Source organism: Balaenoptera borealis, assembly GCF_965194805.1.
Source record: "Balaenoptera borealis genome assembly, chromosome: 14".
NCBI lineage: Eukaryota > Metazoa > Chordata > Mammalia > Artiodactyla > Balaenopteridae > Balaenoptera > Balaenoptera borealis.
Window position 1 is genome coordinate 6859571 of NC_138875.1, and position 17310 is coordinate 6876880.

General features: G+C 43.0%; 1 protein-coding gene across 1 annotated transcript in view; it reads right to left on the minus strand.

Moving 5' to 3' along the window:
- LOC309611186 (uncharacterized protein) overlaps positions 1-17310 on the minus strand; it is a 792706-nt gene that overhangs the window by 670949 nt on the left and 104447 nt on the right. The window contains exon 6 of the mRNA XM_082355316.1: positions 5605-5686. Within this exon, the coding sequence (XP_082211442.1) occupies positions 5605-5686 (82 nt within the window). The remainder of the gene's footprint in view (positions 1-5604; positions 5687-17310) is intronic.

A 17310-nucleotide genomic window follows, 5' to 3' on the forward strand; every position in this document is an offset into this window, starting at 1 on the left:
CCTGCCAAAGCAGGGGGACACGGGTTCGAGCCCTGGTCTGGGAAGATCCCACATGCCGCGGAGCAACTAGGCCCGTGAGCCACAACTACTGAGCCTGCGCGTGTGGAGCCTGTGCTCCGCAACAAGAGAGGCCGCAATGGTGACAGGCCCGCGCACCGCGATGAAGAGTGGTCCCCACTCGCCGAAGCTGGAGAAAAGCCCTCGCACGGAAACAAAGACCCAACACAGCCAAAAAAATAATTAATTAATTAATTAATTTTTAAAAAAAATTCAATTGCCTTCAATCGTTTAGTTAAAATTATTTGTAATTCATCCAATTCCCCTCTACCCACGTTACAGATAAGAACATTTCATTCACTCATGTTGATCCAATAACAAGTCCCTGGACCTGACACACAGTAGGACTCCAACAAATGGCTGTTGTATCGAATTGAACCCAGGTCCATGAAAATTGCTTTCTTAGCTTTCTGTATTTTATCTATTCATGTGTTGCTGTGGACTGAATGTTTGTGTCCTCCCCAAATTCATATATTAAAATCTAATCCCTGATGTGATGGTATAAAGAGGTGGGGACTTTAGGAAGGTGATTAGGTCATGAAGGTGGAGCCCTCATGAATGGGATTATTGTCCTTATAAAAGAGACCCCAGAGAGTTCTCTCTTGCCCCTTCCATCATGTAAGGACACAAGGAGAAGACTGCATCTACCAAGAACCAGGAAGACGGTCCTCACCAGACACTGAATTTTCAGATGCCTTCATCTTGGACATTCAGCCTACAGAATTTTGAGAAATAAATGTCTGCTGTTTAAGCCACCAGTCTGTGGTATTTTTGTTATAGCAGCCGGACAGACAATGAATTGAATTCACTTGATTATAGGTGATCGTCAGGTGTTTAATCATCAGATGATCACATCACAATCATTCATGATCACTAACACATTTCTTTGTTTTTTAAAAGCCTTGTATTTCCGTTGAGATGAGGCCGAAATATTTTGAGATGAGAATGGGAGAACTGCTTCCGAAATCAAAGTATAAACACAACGGTAGATCAGAGCACATAAATGAAGTTGGAAAAGAATTGTTCACAGACTGCACGACTAGACATTACCCTAATGATACATTTAGCTTTTTAAATCCAAATGGTGGGTTGTCTGCCCTGGAAGCACAGAACAACGTCTTGCAGAAAAGGGCTTGCAAGGATGGCACCCATCCCAGGAGAGTCCCAGAGAAAAGTCTATCCCCAGCAAAGCAACCCCTTTCGTGGAAATGTTGGTGACAAACATTCAAAGCCTCTAAGTCCCTCCGCTCCGAATCCATGCTTGCTTATAAATCTTTTAAGTTTCTATGTTTCCACGGTTAGTCACCTGGCATCCTAATTTCATAAAACTTGGGCCTTATAAACCCGGCTCATGAGCTTGACCAGGGTGGCAGCTTTGCTCTCAGGACGCTGACAAGGTGGGAAGTTTGGCTTTGGTCTATTTCCCGAGTCCAGGCACTTCAGGGATGAGCAGGACGTCTCCCGGGTGGCGCCCTCTTGCGTCCGTTCTCTGAAGCCCCTCAGCTCAGCCAACCTCATCACGTCCCATGGAAATAAAAATACAGATGTTATGTCCTATTTTACCAACTGACTCTTAGAATTTTAGGGAGCTTAGATTTTCCACAGGGGGAGGTCACTGCGGAATAATCAGTGGATTCCCCAGGCCGCCTTTCAGCATTCCAGCACTGTCCACTCTGCTGCCCCTCAGGCGGGATTCACAGAGCACGGCCCTGCACCTCACTGCCCACAGCTGCCCCCTGTTGGGTGCCAGGGTCCCCTGGCGGCCAGGAATGTTGCTGCGGCACGTCCTGCAGACCTGAAGTCAAGCGGTGTCTCAGCCACTGTGAAAAGGGAGCAGTACAGCTGCAGGGTGACCTGGCAAGCTGCCCTCTGCAAGGGTGTGCTCTGGGCCAGCTCACCCCCTCACCACTGAAGGCCTGTCCCCTCTGCTGACTGTGGCACCTCGCGGGCCCTGGCAGATCCCAGGACAAGAAAGTCCCCACCTTACAGCCCCGCCCCGCCCCCTTCCGGGAGTCCCTCTCAGGCTGGGAGCAGCTGCACACAGCGCTTTGCTATATCCACCTCCCCACCCCGATCCAGCAGGCCTGGGGTGAGGCCTGGCCCTGGGACCAGCAGCTCCGCAGGTAACTGTGCTGGGCCCCAGAGCTGGGGGCACGGCTGCAGGGCCTCCGTGCCTTCTTAGGCGGAAAGGCTCACCCAGATCTCTGCAGCACCGAAGGCTGTCCACCAATCGTCTTCACACTGGGACAGCTGCTTTTCCTTTTCAACCTAAAACAGCTCTGCAGAGAAGGCCTGATGCCTCCCGAGCCTCAGGTCTCACTTCCGAAAGCCCGCCGCCCACCCTGAGAAATCTCTGGGGAGATCGGGACAGCAAGATGACTTAGGCGCAGCAGGAACGAGGCCTCGGCAGCCAGAAGGCTGAAAGGCATGAGAGGCCTGGGTGAAGAGCGAGCATTTCACGGGGGAGCGTCTTCAGCCCACAGTCCCAAGTCCAAGCCCAGTGAGAGGCTCTGTGGGGGTCAGGCACAGCCTCATAATCAAAACAGAAAGAAATCCAAAAAGAGGGGATACGTGTATATGTATAACTGATTCATCTTGCTGTACAGTAGAAACTAACACAGCATTGTACAGCAACTATACTCCAATAGAAATTAATTTTTAAAAATAGTGCCCAGCTTCCCTGGTGGCGCAGTGGTTGAGAATCTGCCTGCCAATGCAGGGGACACGGGTTCGAGTCCTGGTCCGGGAAGATCCTACATGCCGCGGAGCAACTGAGCCCGTGTGCCACAGCTACTGAGCCCACGTGCTGCAACTACTGAAGCCCGCGCGCCTAGAGCCCGTGCTCCGCAACAAGAGAAGCCACCGCAATGAGAAGCCCATGCACCACAACAAAGAGGGGCCCCCGCTCACTGCAACTAGAGAAAGCCCGTGCGCAGCAACGAAGACCCAACGCAGCCAAAAATAAATAAATAAAATAAATAAATTTATTAAAAAAAAAAAATGTGACCTCTGTGTCCACTGCCCTGCATGAAGCCCTCCATCTTTGAAAAGTAGAGCTGCTCTGCAATATTGGGGACATATTTATACTAAAAAAAAAAAAAAACTATTCTTGTAAAACTAAACATACTCCTACCATATCATCCAGTAATTACACTCCTTGGCATTTATTCAAAGTTGCTGAAAACATGTCCACACAAAAATCTGCACATGGATATTTATGGCAGCTTTATTCATAATTGCCAAAACTTGGAAGCAACCAAGATGTCCTTCGGCACATGAATGGATAAATAAACCAGTACATCCAGACAATGGAGTATTATTCAGCAATAAAAAGAAATGAGCTATCAAGCCATGAAAAGACATGGAGGAACCTTAAATGCATACTTCTAAGTGAAGGACGCCAATCTGAAAAGGCTACGTACCGTATGATTCCAAATATGTGACATTCTAGAAAAGGCAAAACTACGGAGACAATGAAACGATCACTGGTTCCTAGGAGTTTCGGGAGAAGAGGGATGGAGCACAGAGGACTTTTAGGGCAATGAAAGGACTCTGAATGACACTAAAATTGTGGATACATGTCATTATACATTTGTCAAACCCCATAGAATGCACCACACCAAGAGTGAGCCCTAAGGTGAACGGTGGCCTTTGGGTGGTGATGATGTGTCCATGTCGTGCATCCTTGGTTAACAAATGCCCCGCTCTGGGAAGAGTGCTGATTATGGAGGAAGCTGTGCACGAGTGGGGGAAGGAAGTAAACGGGAACTCTCTACACTTTCTGCTCCATTGTGCTGTGAGCCTAAAACTGCTCTTAAGGTCTATTAAAAGGAAAAAAAAAAAGTATTCATTGTTGAGCTGAAATTCAGTTTTAACAGGTGTCCTACATTTTTATTTGCTAAATCTAGCAATCCTGTTGGAAAAGCATGGAAATTTCAAATTACAAAAATCATAATGAAGATTTCAATACAGTGGCCATACTGTGAGCCTCGGCAGGTGCCCCATGTTACCGACCTGCGGAGACACCCCAGTTTTGTTAAGGGAGGGTTTAGATGGCTGGATACCCCCAGCGCTGGATGCGTTTGGCTCCCTCTAATGACCCCCAGAATTTAAAATAAATTTTTGACATTAATGTCTAGTCTCTTAAACTAACACGCTTTGTTTATATGAGGTTTACATTTGATCACAGGATTTTCTGTGTACATGTGTGTTTTTTTCAGTCATTTCATTAAAGCCCATGAAATCAGCAACTGGGATTTCAAATATTTCAGTGCTCACCAGTAACCCCAAAAAATGACATCCAAAAAATGTTCTCGATAAATGCTTGTTAAATTATTCTTCTCTTGTCTCAGATATTTTAAAAGCAATACACCTGACCTTTAATGCAACATGCTTTCTTTCCATTAATGGGACTGTTCCTTAGAAGATCATTTACATGATCTCAGTATAAATGTAATATTTTATTTATTTGAGCAGCAATCTCCACCAAACTCTGCAGAGACAGGATTAGCATCTCTATATTTCTGAAGTCACCTGTCGACACAGGGTTGAATAATTACATTTAGCAATCTATAACCTCGGGCAATTCCAGTTACTACAGCTTTGCCCAGACTGAGATTTCAGGCATCAGCACATCACCAAGATAACAATAAAGCTCATAAAACTGAACCTATTATCTGCCAAACACATCGCTGGATACTTGCATCTTGGAGAGAAGTCTATTATAGAGATACTGACACACATCACCCCCTCCCATCCCACTACATACCTACAATATTATTATTGACAGGAAGCACCAACTAAGGCTTGTCATCAGGCATAATCGGCTGATCTGCCTGGGACAGATTTAATTTACTGACATAAAACATTCTCATTTTCTGCCTGCCTGGGTTAGGTGTATGCCTGAGAGGTCACAGGGAGTAATAATGCCCACCCTGGGGGCTGACTGCAGGTCACCAATTACAACTGGGCATTGGAAATTCTTTGCCACACACACACACACACACAAAACTATAATGAATATGAAGGGACTTCCAAGCTATTCACACTTTCTTAGTCGCTTTTATTTAGAGGTTTTTCTCAAATGCAAAGCCAAGATAGAATAGCTCAGCATAGCATTTTCATTTTTAATGACTCTCAAGGTAGAATGTAAATCCATGCTCAGCGTGCATTAACCTCATCGGGATTTTAACAACTGGCCTAAATCTTGCCTTTGCCCACACTGGATCAATATCCTCAGCACACGCGTGGTAATGCCAAGGCAGGCAGGGCTGAGGGCCGCAGAATTCCTAACAGCTGGCTGGAAATAGGGAAAAGCACAAGCAACTTTAACTCAGTGAAGACAGTCTCTCCTTCCTTCCCTTGTGGAGTGCACACACTAACCCCCCAAGCAAGAAAGAGACAGATCAGGGGCTCTAATATTTATTCTCAGGGAACAGAGAAGCCCGCTGGGGAGTCAATGGGCTCTCAGACATTAAGAACAAGGACCCGAATCAGGAACAAGAGTTTCGGTCTCCAGCGCCTCTGTAAAGAAAATCTAGAACACACCTTTTGCTCTTCAGCAAAATCTGAGAATTCAGACGCAGCAAGGTCACCCATATCTCACTCCTGGAATAACATACAGCAATGCCTAAGAATAAAAATTAAAGTTAGCCATCAAGATATACGCGTTGGCAATGTCATGCTAGTCTAAAAGTCCCTCAGTCACAATAAATGACCCTTCTTATCCTCTGCGCCTTGGACATGACGGAACAAATTAGCCACACGGCACTCCATGAAGGAAACCGTCAAAGCCCACCCCACCCCCGTCCCACATGATGACAAGTAAATATCGTTCTTTGTGCCTTTGGAGAATGCCTACTGGTATATGAAAAATCCCACCAGAGGATGAAATACGTTATTAAAAACAAATGAAAATTCCATATGCACTCTGTAGAAAGAAATCATTCTGTGCTCTGTGGCCCAAGTCCACATACTTGCTTTTAGATATGGTGTCCAGTGCCCACGTATAAAACAGAACTTCGCATTTCATGTCTGGTGCAGCAAACACTCACTGCCCCTGAATCACCTGCCACGGGTGTGAAGTGTCTCTCTGGGTCTTTTCATTTGCTCTAGCAAGCGAGGTGTGTGCCTTTTATGACTTCTCCGTGATGAAACTCAGAGACAGTGACTCAGAGAATAGGAACTGAACTGTGCCTGAAACGTGGGCTGCCATGAATAAGGGGGAAAAGGTAAACTGGTTACTTTGGCTGCTAATTTAATTATGTTTAATTAATTAATATCAGCCTGACACTCTCCCTTTGACACCCCTCACCTATACACACGCGGTATAAGACCTAAAATTAAGTACTGTATTATGTGCTGTCTTGACATCTGAGACCAAGAGGGCCTTGGATAGGCTAAGGTCAAGTTCCCCTCCCCACCCTGCTCCTGCAGAAAAGATCCTCTAGTGCGTGACCCTTGTCACGGGACCAGGCAGGCTCCTGCGCACAGCTGAGTAGTGGGTGTCAGCCCCCAGCCAGGCCAGGGAATGATTCAAACGAGTCAATCACATCCTCCCACGGGACCCAGGGGCACCTCACCCTCTTGTGAGTACCCAGCCCACCTCCTGCAGCCCCTGCTGGGTCAGCCTCTTCTGAGCTCGGCCCCATGTGGTCCAGCATGGCCTGTGGTGTCCTCCTCTAGGCTGTGTGCTGGCCATCCCCATTCCTCGGGTGGAATCCCTCCCTCACCAGCAGGGCCAACAGGAGATGAGTAAAACAATACAGTCCATAACTGGCTAATTCCCCAAAGTCCCCTCAAGCTTTCGCCACATGAAACCTTAGCTATTGTGAACCTCCCAGATGGGTCAGGGGTGATTCAAGGGCAGGCCTCCCCTCATGCCACAGGACAGGCCTCTGATCCTCTGCTTTTTAATTAAAAAAACAATAAGAAGAATGATTATATATCAAATCTTTTCCTCTTCTTAAGTAACAGTTTCTCTATAGACACAAGTTCATGGAAGAAACATTTTTCCTCTGTTAAAAAAAAAAGTTCCAGGCCAGGGTTTCACGTGGGTTAGCACAACACCAAATAATAATTTATTCTTTTTTTTTTTTTAGTTTATTTATTTATTTTTGGCTGCGTTGGGTCTTTGTTGCGGTGTGCGGGCTTCTCATTGAAGTGGCTTCTCTTGTGGAGCACGGGCTCTAGGCACATGGGCTTCAGGAGTTGTGGCACACAGGCTTCAGTAGTTGTGGCTCGCGGGCTCTAGAGCGCAGGCTCGGTAGTTGTGGCCCACGGGCTTAGTTGCTCTGCGGCATTTGGGATCTTCCTGGACCAGGGCTCGAACCTGGGTCCCCTGCGTTGGCAGGCGGATTCTTAACCACTGCAACACCAGGGAAGCCCAGTAATTTATTCTTTTCTCTACTTTCATGTTTATAATGTTGATTTTAAGAATAACCTCCCGCCTACGACGTGAATTATGCCCTGCTTACCTCGCCTAGGAAAATTCTAAAACTTCTTCTGCAGCAGCCATTAAATAATGAACACTTTATAGCGATGCTTTGAGTCATAGTCACTCCATGGTTTAATGATGTATTTATACGGATCCCCAGGGAACTGCAATTTATCACCTCAAAGGCCACTTAGTCTCCATACCCCCTGACCACACTCACTCCTCTCTAAGCAAAGATGTGACAGTAACTGCCAGGCCACTTTCCGGGGAGCACAGGGGAGCCCCCGACAGCAGCCGTTGCTGGGCCAGTGGAAAATATGTGTCCGGCTGCTGTGCCCGCTGGCCTGTCCCTCCTCAGGGCGTGTGTCGCTGCCCTGAAGACTCAGCACCAGACCCTCCAGGTTCCCAAGAATAAAACCAGCCAAGGCCTGACATCATTTCCGACAGCCCTTTGAAGACCTGCCACTTAGCGGCACCCTCCAAAACGAATGCTATTGTAGCCGATTTAAAAGTCCTTTCTTTCCACTTTTCTTATTTAAACAAACATTTATTGCAGACCTACTACTTAGCCAGTCTTGTCCCAGATTCTAAGGCTACAGTGATGTGTAAGCTGCAATCTCCTCCTCCATCGGCTCCCAGGAGTGGGTGACAGAGGGAAGGAAGCAGTTCAAATACCATGGAAAACAAGAGGTGAATGGGTAAACAAAATGTGGCCAGAAAACGGAATATTACTCGGAGATGAAAAGAAATGAGCTATCAAGCCAGACATGACATGAAGGAAACGTCAATGCAAGTTACTAAGTGAAAGAAGCCAATCTGAAAAGGTCAATGCAAGTTACTAAGTGAAAAAGCCAATCATCATACTGCATGATTCCAACTATACGACATTCTGGAAAAGGCAAAACTCTGGGGACAGTAAAAAGATCAGTGATTCAGACATAGAGAACAGACTTGTGGTTGCCAAAGGGGAAGGGGGGTGGGGGGAGGGATGGATTGGGAGTTTGGGGCTAGCAGATGCAAACTAGTATATATAGAACAGATAACACGGTCCTACTGTGTAGCACACGGAACTATATTCAATATCCCATGATAACCATAATGGAAAAGAGTATGAAAAAGAATGTATATATTTGTATACCTGAATAACTTTGCTATGCAGCAGAAATTAACACAACATTGTAAATCAACTATACTTCAATAAAACAAATTGAAAAAACAAAGATCAGTGATTGCCAGGGGTTGGGGGAGGGGAGGGATGAATAGGTGGAACAGAGAAGGTTTCTAGGGCAGTGAAACTATTCTGTATGATGCGAACATGTTGGACACATGACATTATCCATCATCAAAACCCACAGAATGTACAACACAAGGAGCGAACCTTAATGTAAACTATAGACTTTAGTTTATAATAATGAATCGATATTGGCTCATTGATTATAAAAAATAGTGGAAGATGTTAATAATAAGAGAAACTGTGGGTGGGAAAGAAGAGAATGTGGGAAATCTCAGTTCTCTTTGCTCAATTTTTCTGTAAACCTAAAACTGTTCTAAAAAATAATATTAATTTAAAATAAAAAATTGTACAGGCAAGGCCAGTTTTAGTACCCGGATTTACCACCAGTTCTGTCAGTTAACAATAACTAATAATGACCGTTCAGCGTTTTATAGACAGAGTGGCCCTTCACCTTCACAGTAACCTGTTCCTACATCCAATTTGCACATGATGAAACTGAGGCAGGGAAGTTGAACCGTTTGCCTAAACTTACAAAGTTTGTTCCTGGCTGGCCCAGGTTTGTTTGGCTCCAGAACCTGGGTCTTAACCACAATCTACTTGTTGCCTCTTCCCTAGAGGAGGCCACATAAATGCTTGAGAAAAAAGGGAACAATTGCTCGCCTTGGGTGGGATGGGGGGTGGCATCCTTGAGCTCTTCCTGTGTTAGGGTTAATGCTATTTGGACAATGCTATTTAGACTCTGGCCAGACAATCAGAGACCACACCCATCACACCCCAGGATAAAATAGATCCAGCCTGCGCTGAAAATACACAGGTAATTAGGAAGCAATGACTCTTCAATACAGAACTTATTACAAGTCGTTGATCCAGGCAACGAGAGAAAAGCTTCTCTTAAAATAACAATAATTTACAAGCAATAATCACTTTAAGTAAATGACTGTACAAATTCAATGACTTGAAGCTAATCTTTAGACCATCAAGGTATGACACCCCAAGGCTGTCATTAGTCTTCCCAACGCAGTGTGTACCAATGTACTACTAACATATAACAAACCAGTTCCAAGGAACTCCTATTCCAGTTGCCTCGCCAATCCAAAATGAAATGTAAGAGGCCAAACATTTCGTGGTACAGAGGATTCTATCTGCAGAACGATACATGGTTACAGGATCACCTCCAGGTACCCAGGTGGTCACTCACTGCACAGAGAGCCAAGGGGCAAACGTTCATTTGCTTTCCAAGTGTAAAAGACAAATCATGATTTAATCTAAAGAGTGGCTTTAACCTATATCTAAATCTCAAAGCACTGCATAGCTGCTATTTGATAGTTTTCAAAATTATAATTATTTCCCTTAAAAGTTTCCCCAGTAATATTTGATAGTCTGGGTTAGGTCATATCTCATTTCCACCACTACACTTTTACTGTGCCAAGCAATAACCCTAAGTAGAAGTACTAGTTAAATGGAGCATGGATTAAGACGTGAGAGAATGTCTTATCACTTTCTGATTCTACGTAACACCTACTTATCAGGGCAGGACTTTGTTACAAACTGTCATTAAACATGTCTGATAAATTAGTAAGAAATCACCGGAACACAGAGCTTACGGTTTGGGGATGTGGGATTCCTGCAAACAACAATCTACTTGAATGTTTTCCTCCTTCTGAGAAATTTGGGGTAGGTTCTTGACAGTGTTTACATGATTTGGGCCCATTTCATGGGGCCAGTTCAGTTTGCTCACAAATGCCAGGCATTGACTTAAAGTGTCAGCCATGGTAACAAAGGGCCTCCACATTGCCAAGTTTGACCACGTGCAAATGGGCTTAAAAACATGATACCTTTAAAAAGTTTTAAGGAAAAGATGGAGGGGAGAAAATCATACTCGAAAAATGTTTTGGAATCCTCAAATCCATAGGGGAAATACATAAATTAAAATATCTTTGTAGGACTTCCCTGGTGGTCCAGTGGGTAAAACTCCGCACTTCCACTTCAGGGGGCGCAGGTTTGATCCCTGCTGGGGGAACTGAGATCCCGCAAGCCATGCGACGCAGCTAAAAAAAAAAAAAAACAGAAACAAAACAAAACTCTGTAAACAGACAGGAAAAGAATTTGTGCACAACTACAACATTCTGACACTATTCAAACAATAATATCTACCTCAATGTCTAACAGAATGTAATACATTAGGAACTAGTTCTTTTTCTTTAGTTTAAGATGGAGAATTAAACCACATAATGAAACTAAAAACATTTTCAAAGAGAACTTAGAAGTCATGCTGATTTATACAGGGCACTGATGTTATTATATTACCTTCTCTTAACTGATGTAAGCTACATTCATAACCATGTAGACGTTTCCTCTTTATTAACAATTAAAGAGAAATTCTACTATGCCATTTATCTAATTTCTTTATTCACACTGCCCCCTTTTTTTTAAGTTCCCTTGCTTTTTTTAATTTAATTTTTATTTTATATTAAAGTATAGTTGATATACCACACTCCTCTTTTAATTTCTGCCATATTTTTTGGTCTGAAACAGTTGCCAACAGACCTGAGTGACACAGTCACTTCTGGAGCCTTTGAAGATTTGAGCATCCAATATGGAGGCACCGTCAGTATGCAGTGCCCTCTGCTGGCCAATTTATTTAACATCGCGATTAAACAAAGCGCCTGAGTACTGATGTTACTTATAATGGGAAGAAGAAAGTAGGAAAAAAGAAAAACTAAGACATTTTTCGGAATTAGAGATATAATTCCAGATAGTCACCATTCACTGCTGTAGTTCCTTTATTGAACAAGCGTTTAGCTTTATTGAACAAAACAAGCGGAATGCTACCTTGTACAAATATCCATTGCAAAAAATAGAGCGTATGTAGAGAATTAGGGTTCTTATGCCTGCTGCAAGCCCCAGGTCAAAAACTACCCTGTCTATAACCCCTTCCTCAATGTTGCACAGCCCTCCATGGCTGCACTAACCACTTGTACTGTAAACTTTCACCCCATGTCTTCTCCCTTTGAACTGTGAGCTCATCCATGGCAGGGGTACATGTTGCTCATCTTTGAAGCCTTGAATGTTATAAACATCCCATAAGGTCTGTCTGATTTTCTCGAATGCTGCAAAATTAACCATAGGGCCAAATTGCACAATACTGCAATAAACTTCCCGGTGATGAATTTAGAGAGATGTCCTGGGCTCCAGAAGTAAATAGAATTTTTAATAGTAAGAGGTGATGAAGAACAGAATAGGTGTAACATAATAAATCTCTGGTTGTGTACTCAGTACCTTTAGAAAAGAAAACAGGTACAACACTGTGCTAAGACTTAGATGGGTTCCTGTCTACAACCTCTATTTGAGTTCCAGGCCAGATTCTCTGGTCCAGAGACCAGTAAGCGAGGGAGGAGGGTACCCTTCTGGGACAAGGTAGGTCAACCTCTGGGGGGGGGGGTGGCCGATACAGACCTCAGTGACACAGATGGCAGGGACAGGGGGTGAGCAGGCCTCTGGGACAAGGGGAGAGAGCATTCTGGGCCCCTCTTTAGGGGTCAAATTGACTCCGTTTTATCTGGAGTAAAACAGAAGTCACTTCAATTAGTCCTTGAGATTCACACCCTATGCTCGAGGTGCTGTAGGAGCACTGAGAAGACAGAAGGCTCACCCAGATCTTTGTTGATGACCACTTAACCCGTATACCAAGAGGTCTTTCAAATAAGAAACAAAACCTAGAAGTAATGAAGATAAAATTGTGTGATTTGACTACATAAAATAGCAAGTTTTTACTGTGCCAAACAATATTACCTAAATGTCAAAATACAAGTGACAAACTGTGAAAGTTTTTGCAACACACATGAAAAGGCTAAAGTCTTTACTATTTAAAAAGTGTTTACGCAAAACGGAAAGAAAAATACCAGCCATCTACTAAGACACACATGGGCAATTTTCAGAGAGAAAAGAAATACAGATTGCCTTTAAGCATTTGTAAATATGCTCAACCCCACTAATGATTAATGAAATGCAAATAAGGTACCTTTTTAATCTAACAACTCTCAAATTGGTAAAAATAAAAACATTTTATAATCTTTGTGCACTAAAGAAGGTATGGGCAAACAACCTTTCTAATATACTGTTGGCAAGAAAAGACACTCCTACAACTTTTACAGAGGACAGTTTGGCAATGTTTCTCATAATCAGTCTTATATAATGCCCACATGCATCTAGGCATTTATCTTACACATCAATTCATGCTGATACAAAGATATTCGTTGCATCATATGTTGTAATAGCAAAAAACAAAACAAAACAAAACAAAACTGGAAACAACAGAAATGTCCATGGAGGAAGCTGAATAAATAAATCCTGTTACCTCTCTCCAATGGAATTCTATACTGACATTTGGAGCAGGAGTAGAATTACATATACCAATATGGAAAGATTTCTGAGACACTGTTCTTTGGGAAAATGTACAGAATACAGAATATCATACACCCCCCATTTTGTGTTTAAAAAACAGGTATACATGCTTGTTGATCAACAGCATTGCTCTGGAAGAGTATGGAATGACCTCTGGGAAGGGGGGCTGGGGAGGAAGGGGGGAGGGGACTTAGTTTCCGCTGCATAGTGTATACTCTGGTACTGCTTAGTTATTTTATAACCGCATTCTTATATGGTTCTCTCAAAAAATAAATTTTAAAAACTACATTTAAAAGTTTAAAAAGAACTCTCTGCAGAAATTCTGTGTCTATAATGTGAATTGCATACGTATAGGAACAATGAAGTCATTCTGTCTTAGCGCCTAACTTGTCAAACAAATAGGGTGACAGGATGGCGAGATGGAGAAGAGGAGGTCACGGAGGCTCTGGGAAGGGATGCTCAAGAACGAGCCCAGGATGCAGGGACCTTGGCAGCCGCTCAGCTCCCACGGCCCCTGCTACACGGGAGTGGAGCATTTCCAGCAGAAGTGCAGGCCGAAGACTCAGGGGATCCAGTGATGCTGGGAGGTCTTTGAATGTAATACAGAACACTGCTCTTGGGCAACTGCCCTTCCTCAACTGCCCCAGGGCTGTATCCCTACGCTCAACAAACCCCTGGTTCTACTAGAGAATGAAGACCGTGTGATTCCTGTAGAGCTCAAGTAATTGTGGACCAAACAAAACTCCTGTGTTACGTGATTTCAGGAAAAATAAAATAAAAGAACAAAAATTATCCAGCACCCTCCCTTCATCTCCGTCAATGAAACACATATGCCGAGAGCTGTTCTCTCCTTGGTTCTCGACGTCAAGGGTCTTGCCCAGACGTTAACACATTATCCACAAGCACACAAGGCACAGGCCTCAGTTTTCCACGGTGTTGGCCCCTGGATCCTGCAGCCTCCAATAGCGGTTTGATTATTCAATGATGGAATCTTGCCTGGTTCCCTGGACAAAATGTGTCAATTTTTACAGCTGGTTTTACAAGCATCTTGACAATCAAATGTATAAATTATATCCTTTTTCCTTAAGGAATTCACCGTTCCATGATCCCTCTGTAGCTTTGGTCACTTCTCCACCGTTAGGAAAAATTTTTTAAAAAGTCCATTTTCAAAAAAGAAAATCTTTAATTCGTAGTTATTCTAAAAATCTTCAATGGGTTTATAAAAAAGGTGGTGATGCCTTGTTTTAAAATGGCTCAAAGCTTTGGTGGGTTGTTGCCACCACTGTAATCTATGTATATGTCTTGACATATTTATTAAATGACATTATCTAATACAATGTACCTAGTAGGATCTCAATAAATACTAACTGAACCAATGAAATGATTGATTAGTTATGATTGCAAATTCATTAGGCATTGCACAAAATTATTCTTGATACTGAGCTACTAAGAGGTATCCTGGAGTGAAAGAAGGCATTGTACATAGAATTACCATTCGTTTATTCACTCACCCATCATAAGGTAAGACCTCCATGCGTGTTCTACCACTTACAGGTTGTGACCTTCAGTAGATCATTCTCTGCGTTTTAGCTCACACCGTTCTCTCTGCCAGCCATGCTCATCGACCCCCACCACTAACTTTCAGCACAATCCTCTAATCTACCTAGCAAAAGCCCAAATCAAAACATCTGGAACTCAAGGGAGAGCCAGTGCCAAAAACACAAGAGAGAAAAAAATGTCGAGTATTATGCAGATGTAAGACTTTATTTTATGACATATTGTTGCATTTGTCGGCAATCAAATTTGAATCAATCCATAAATGACACCCTGCTATTCTTTGGCCAGTAAAATTTATTTTTCTCTTAGCCTCACAGAGTGTATATCTGGTGCATATTTTTCCTGAATCCTCCTTAAACATGTCATGAAAGTACCCAGGGCTGTAAGAGTTAGTCCTTGTCAAAAATAGATGTTCTTCTTCTATCTGGTGCCTACTTCCTTTGAGCCATCATTTTGACCCCCAACTGCAGCCAAAAGGGTTGCATACATTTATTGAGAACGTACTATGTGCCATAAGAATTATCATTTAAGCCTCACAGTCATCCTGTAATGTTGGCACTTTCACCATCCCCATTTTAGGGATGAGGAAACTGAGGCTTAGTGAGGTTGAGTAATTTACCCAGGGTCTTAAGGCAGCATCAGAATATGAACCCAAGTCTGTCTGGTTCCAAAGTTCAAAATCATAAACAGTAATTTATATTGGCAGTGGTCTCATCTAACTGCACTCAGAAGTGCTTTCCTGGGTTTGTCCCCGCAGATGTATCTCCTCTCCTTTATTGCCCCTCAAATCACCAGCAACATGTTTCCAGATTCAGGGTCCTGAACGTTTGTAGTTAGAATCTTTGTCAAGAATGGTCCCTGAATTGATACCATCGTCTTTTTCATCCAGAGGCTTATTCCAAAAATAGTAGAGATGTTGAACAGCATTCTTTTTTCTCTATACATAGATATTAACAACTTAAACATCAATGAAGACTGCATGTAAAGATGGAGAAAAAAATAGACACAAAATACTCTGAAACTTCTGCCTGAGGAAACCTCTCTGAAATCTGTTCCAGCATAGCTGAATGATGATTAGTAAATAAAAAGGCCACATTAAAGAAAATAGGTTTAATGAAATGTTGATGAGCTCCCGTTCTCCAAAGGTTAATAACCAGGAACACTTCCAAGCTGGTATTTTATTGGCACCTCGAAGTTGTAAACATGAAACTTACTTCCCAAACTCTGATACTGTTCATCGACCGGAATTCAGCACTCCTTAAATTAGTGCTGCTCTGTTGCCATCAATGGCCATTTAAAAAACAACATTTACATTCATCATGAACATAAGCTGATCAGGGAATGAATTTCTTCTAAATCATCTTGCTCACAAAAGATGATCTCCTTATGAGAATTCTAATTCTATAGAATTACGAGCTCTTTTTTTTAAAGAGAGCATCAATTTCTCCTTCAGGACATTTGTGTCTTTGGTATTAAGGAAAGAACTAGATTAATCCTATATTAATCCTGAGAACTCTAATCCTCTTTTTATTTTCAAATCTATATCGGCAGAGTGTGAACAGCATTTAAACTCATCTCCACTTGTATTTGCCAGTGCTTTACCCACCAAAGAGATTTTTTTTTCCCAAGGACTCTACCATCTTAGGATTGCACTTACCCTGATCCCTGGAGCCTTCTGAATCAGCCCAAAACAGAGAGAAAATTGGATTTCAGAGTGGCTCTTAACCCTGCTAAGTCACTGCCAGATAACCTCCGGCTTTTATGCTGTAGTTTGGAGTCCCCACTGCCGGAGCTGCTGCCAGCAATGGGTCTCGGCAGAAGCTGTTGTTGCCCCCAGAACAGGAAACTCCTACGAGGTTTATCAGCTGTGACGGCCAGCAGGTATCCACTGTAGGTAGGGAGTCTCAAAGGTGCAATAACAGAACCGGAGCTGGCAGAGGTCTCCCCTAAATAATTGAATCTGAGTGTCTGGGAACTCACTGCTTTGACTCTGGACTGCGGGCAAGCTTGACCCTCTCCCTTCAGTCAGGCCTATAACCGAATCAAGTCTTATAATTATACCTGGAGTCATGCCAACCTCCATCTGTGTCTTCCAACTGGCACTTATAAATGAGGGAAGAAGATGCCTTTTCATCCGCAGGACCTCTTGCCAAACTGACCGGTCCCCTCACCACCACCAACTTTTATGATATTATAGTTATAATTATCATCACTAGCAAACTATTTCAGAGAGCCTATACGATGGAGGGTGGTGTTCTACCATTGCCCGATGACCAAAGTTGAGCAAATTTTTCTATGTCTCTCGGGGGGATTCTCGGTCAGGCTCACACAGGCACCTCCCTGAGAATCTGCTGCAGAGAACAGGAAAATAACTGTTTCATTCTGTAGCATTTAGACCAAATTTCAATGAAAATTCTTCAATAATTGCCTTAATTTGTAAAATAGATTTCAAATAAATTATCTACACACAGTATTCACTCCAATGTTTGCATACAAAATCCTAGCTTTTTTTTTTTTTTCAAAATCCTAGCTTTGAATCGCCATTATCTTACTCTGTTCTGACTCTTTTAAAGAACAGAGAGTTGTTTTTTCCTAACCACTCAGGAATGATTAGTGATGAAAT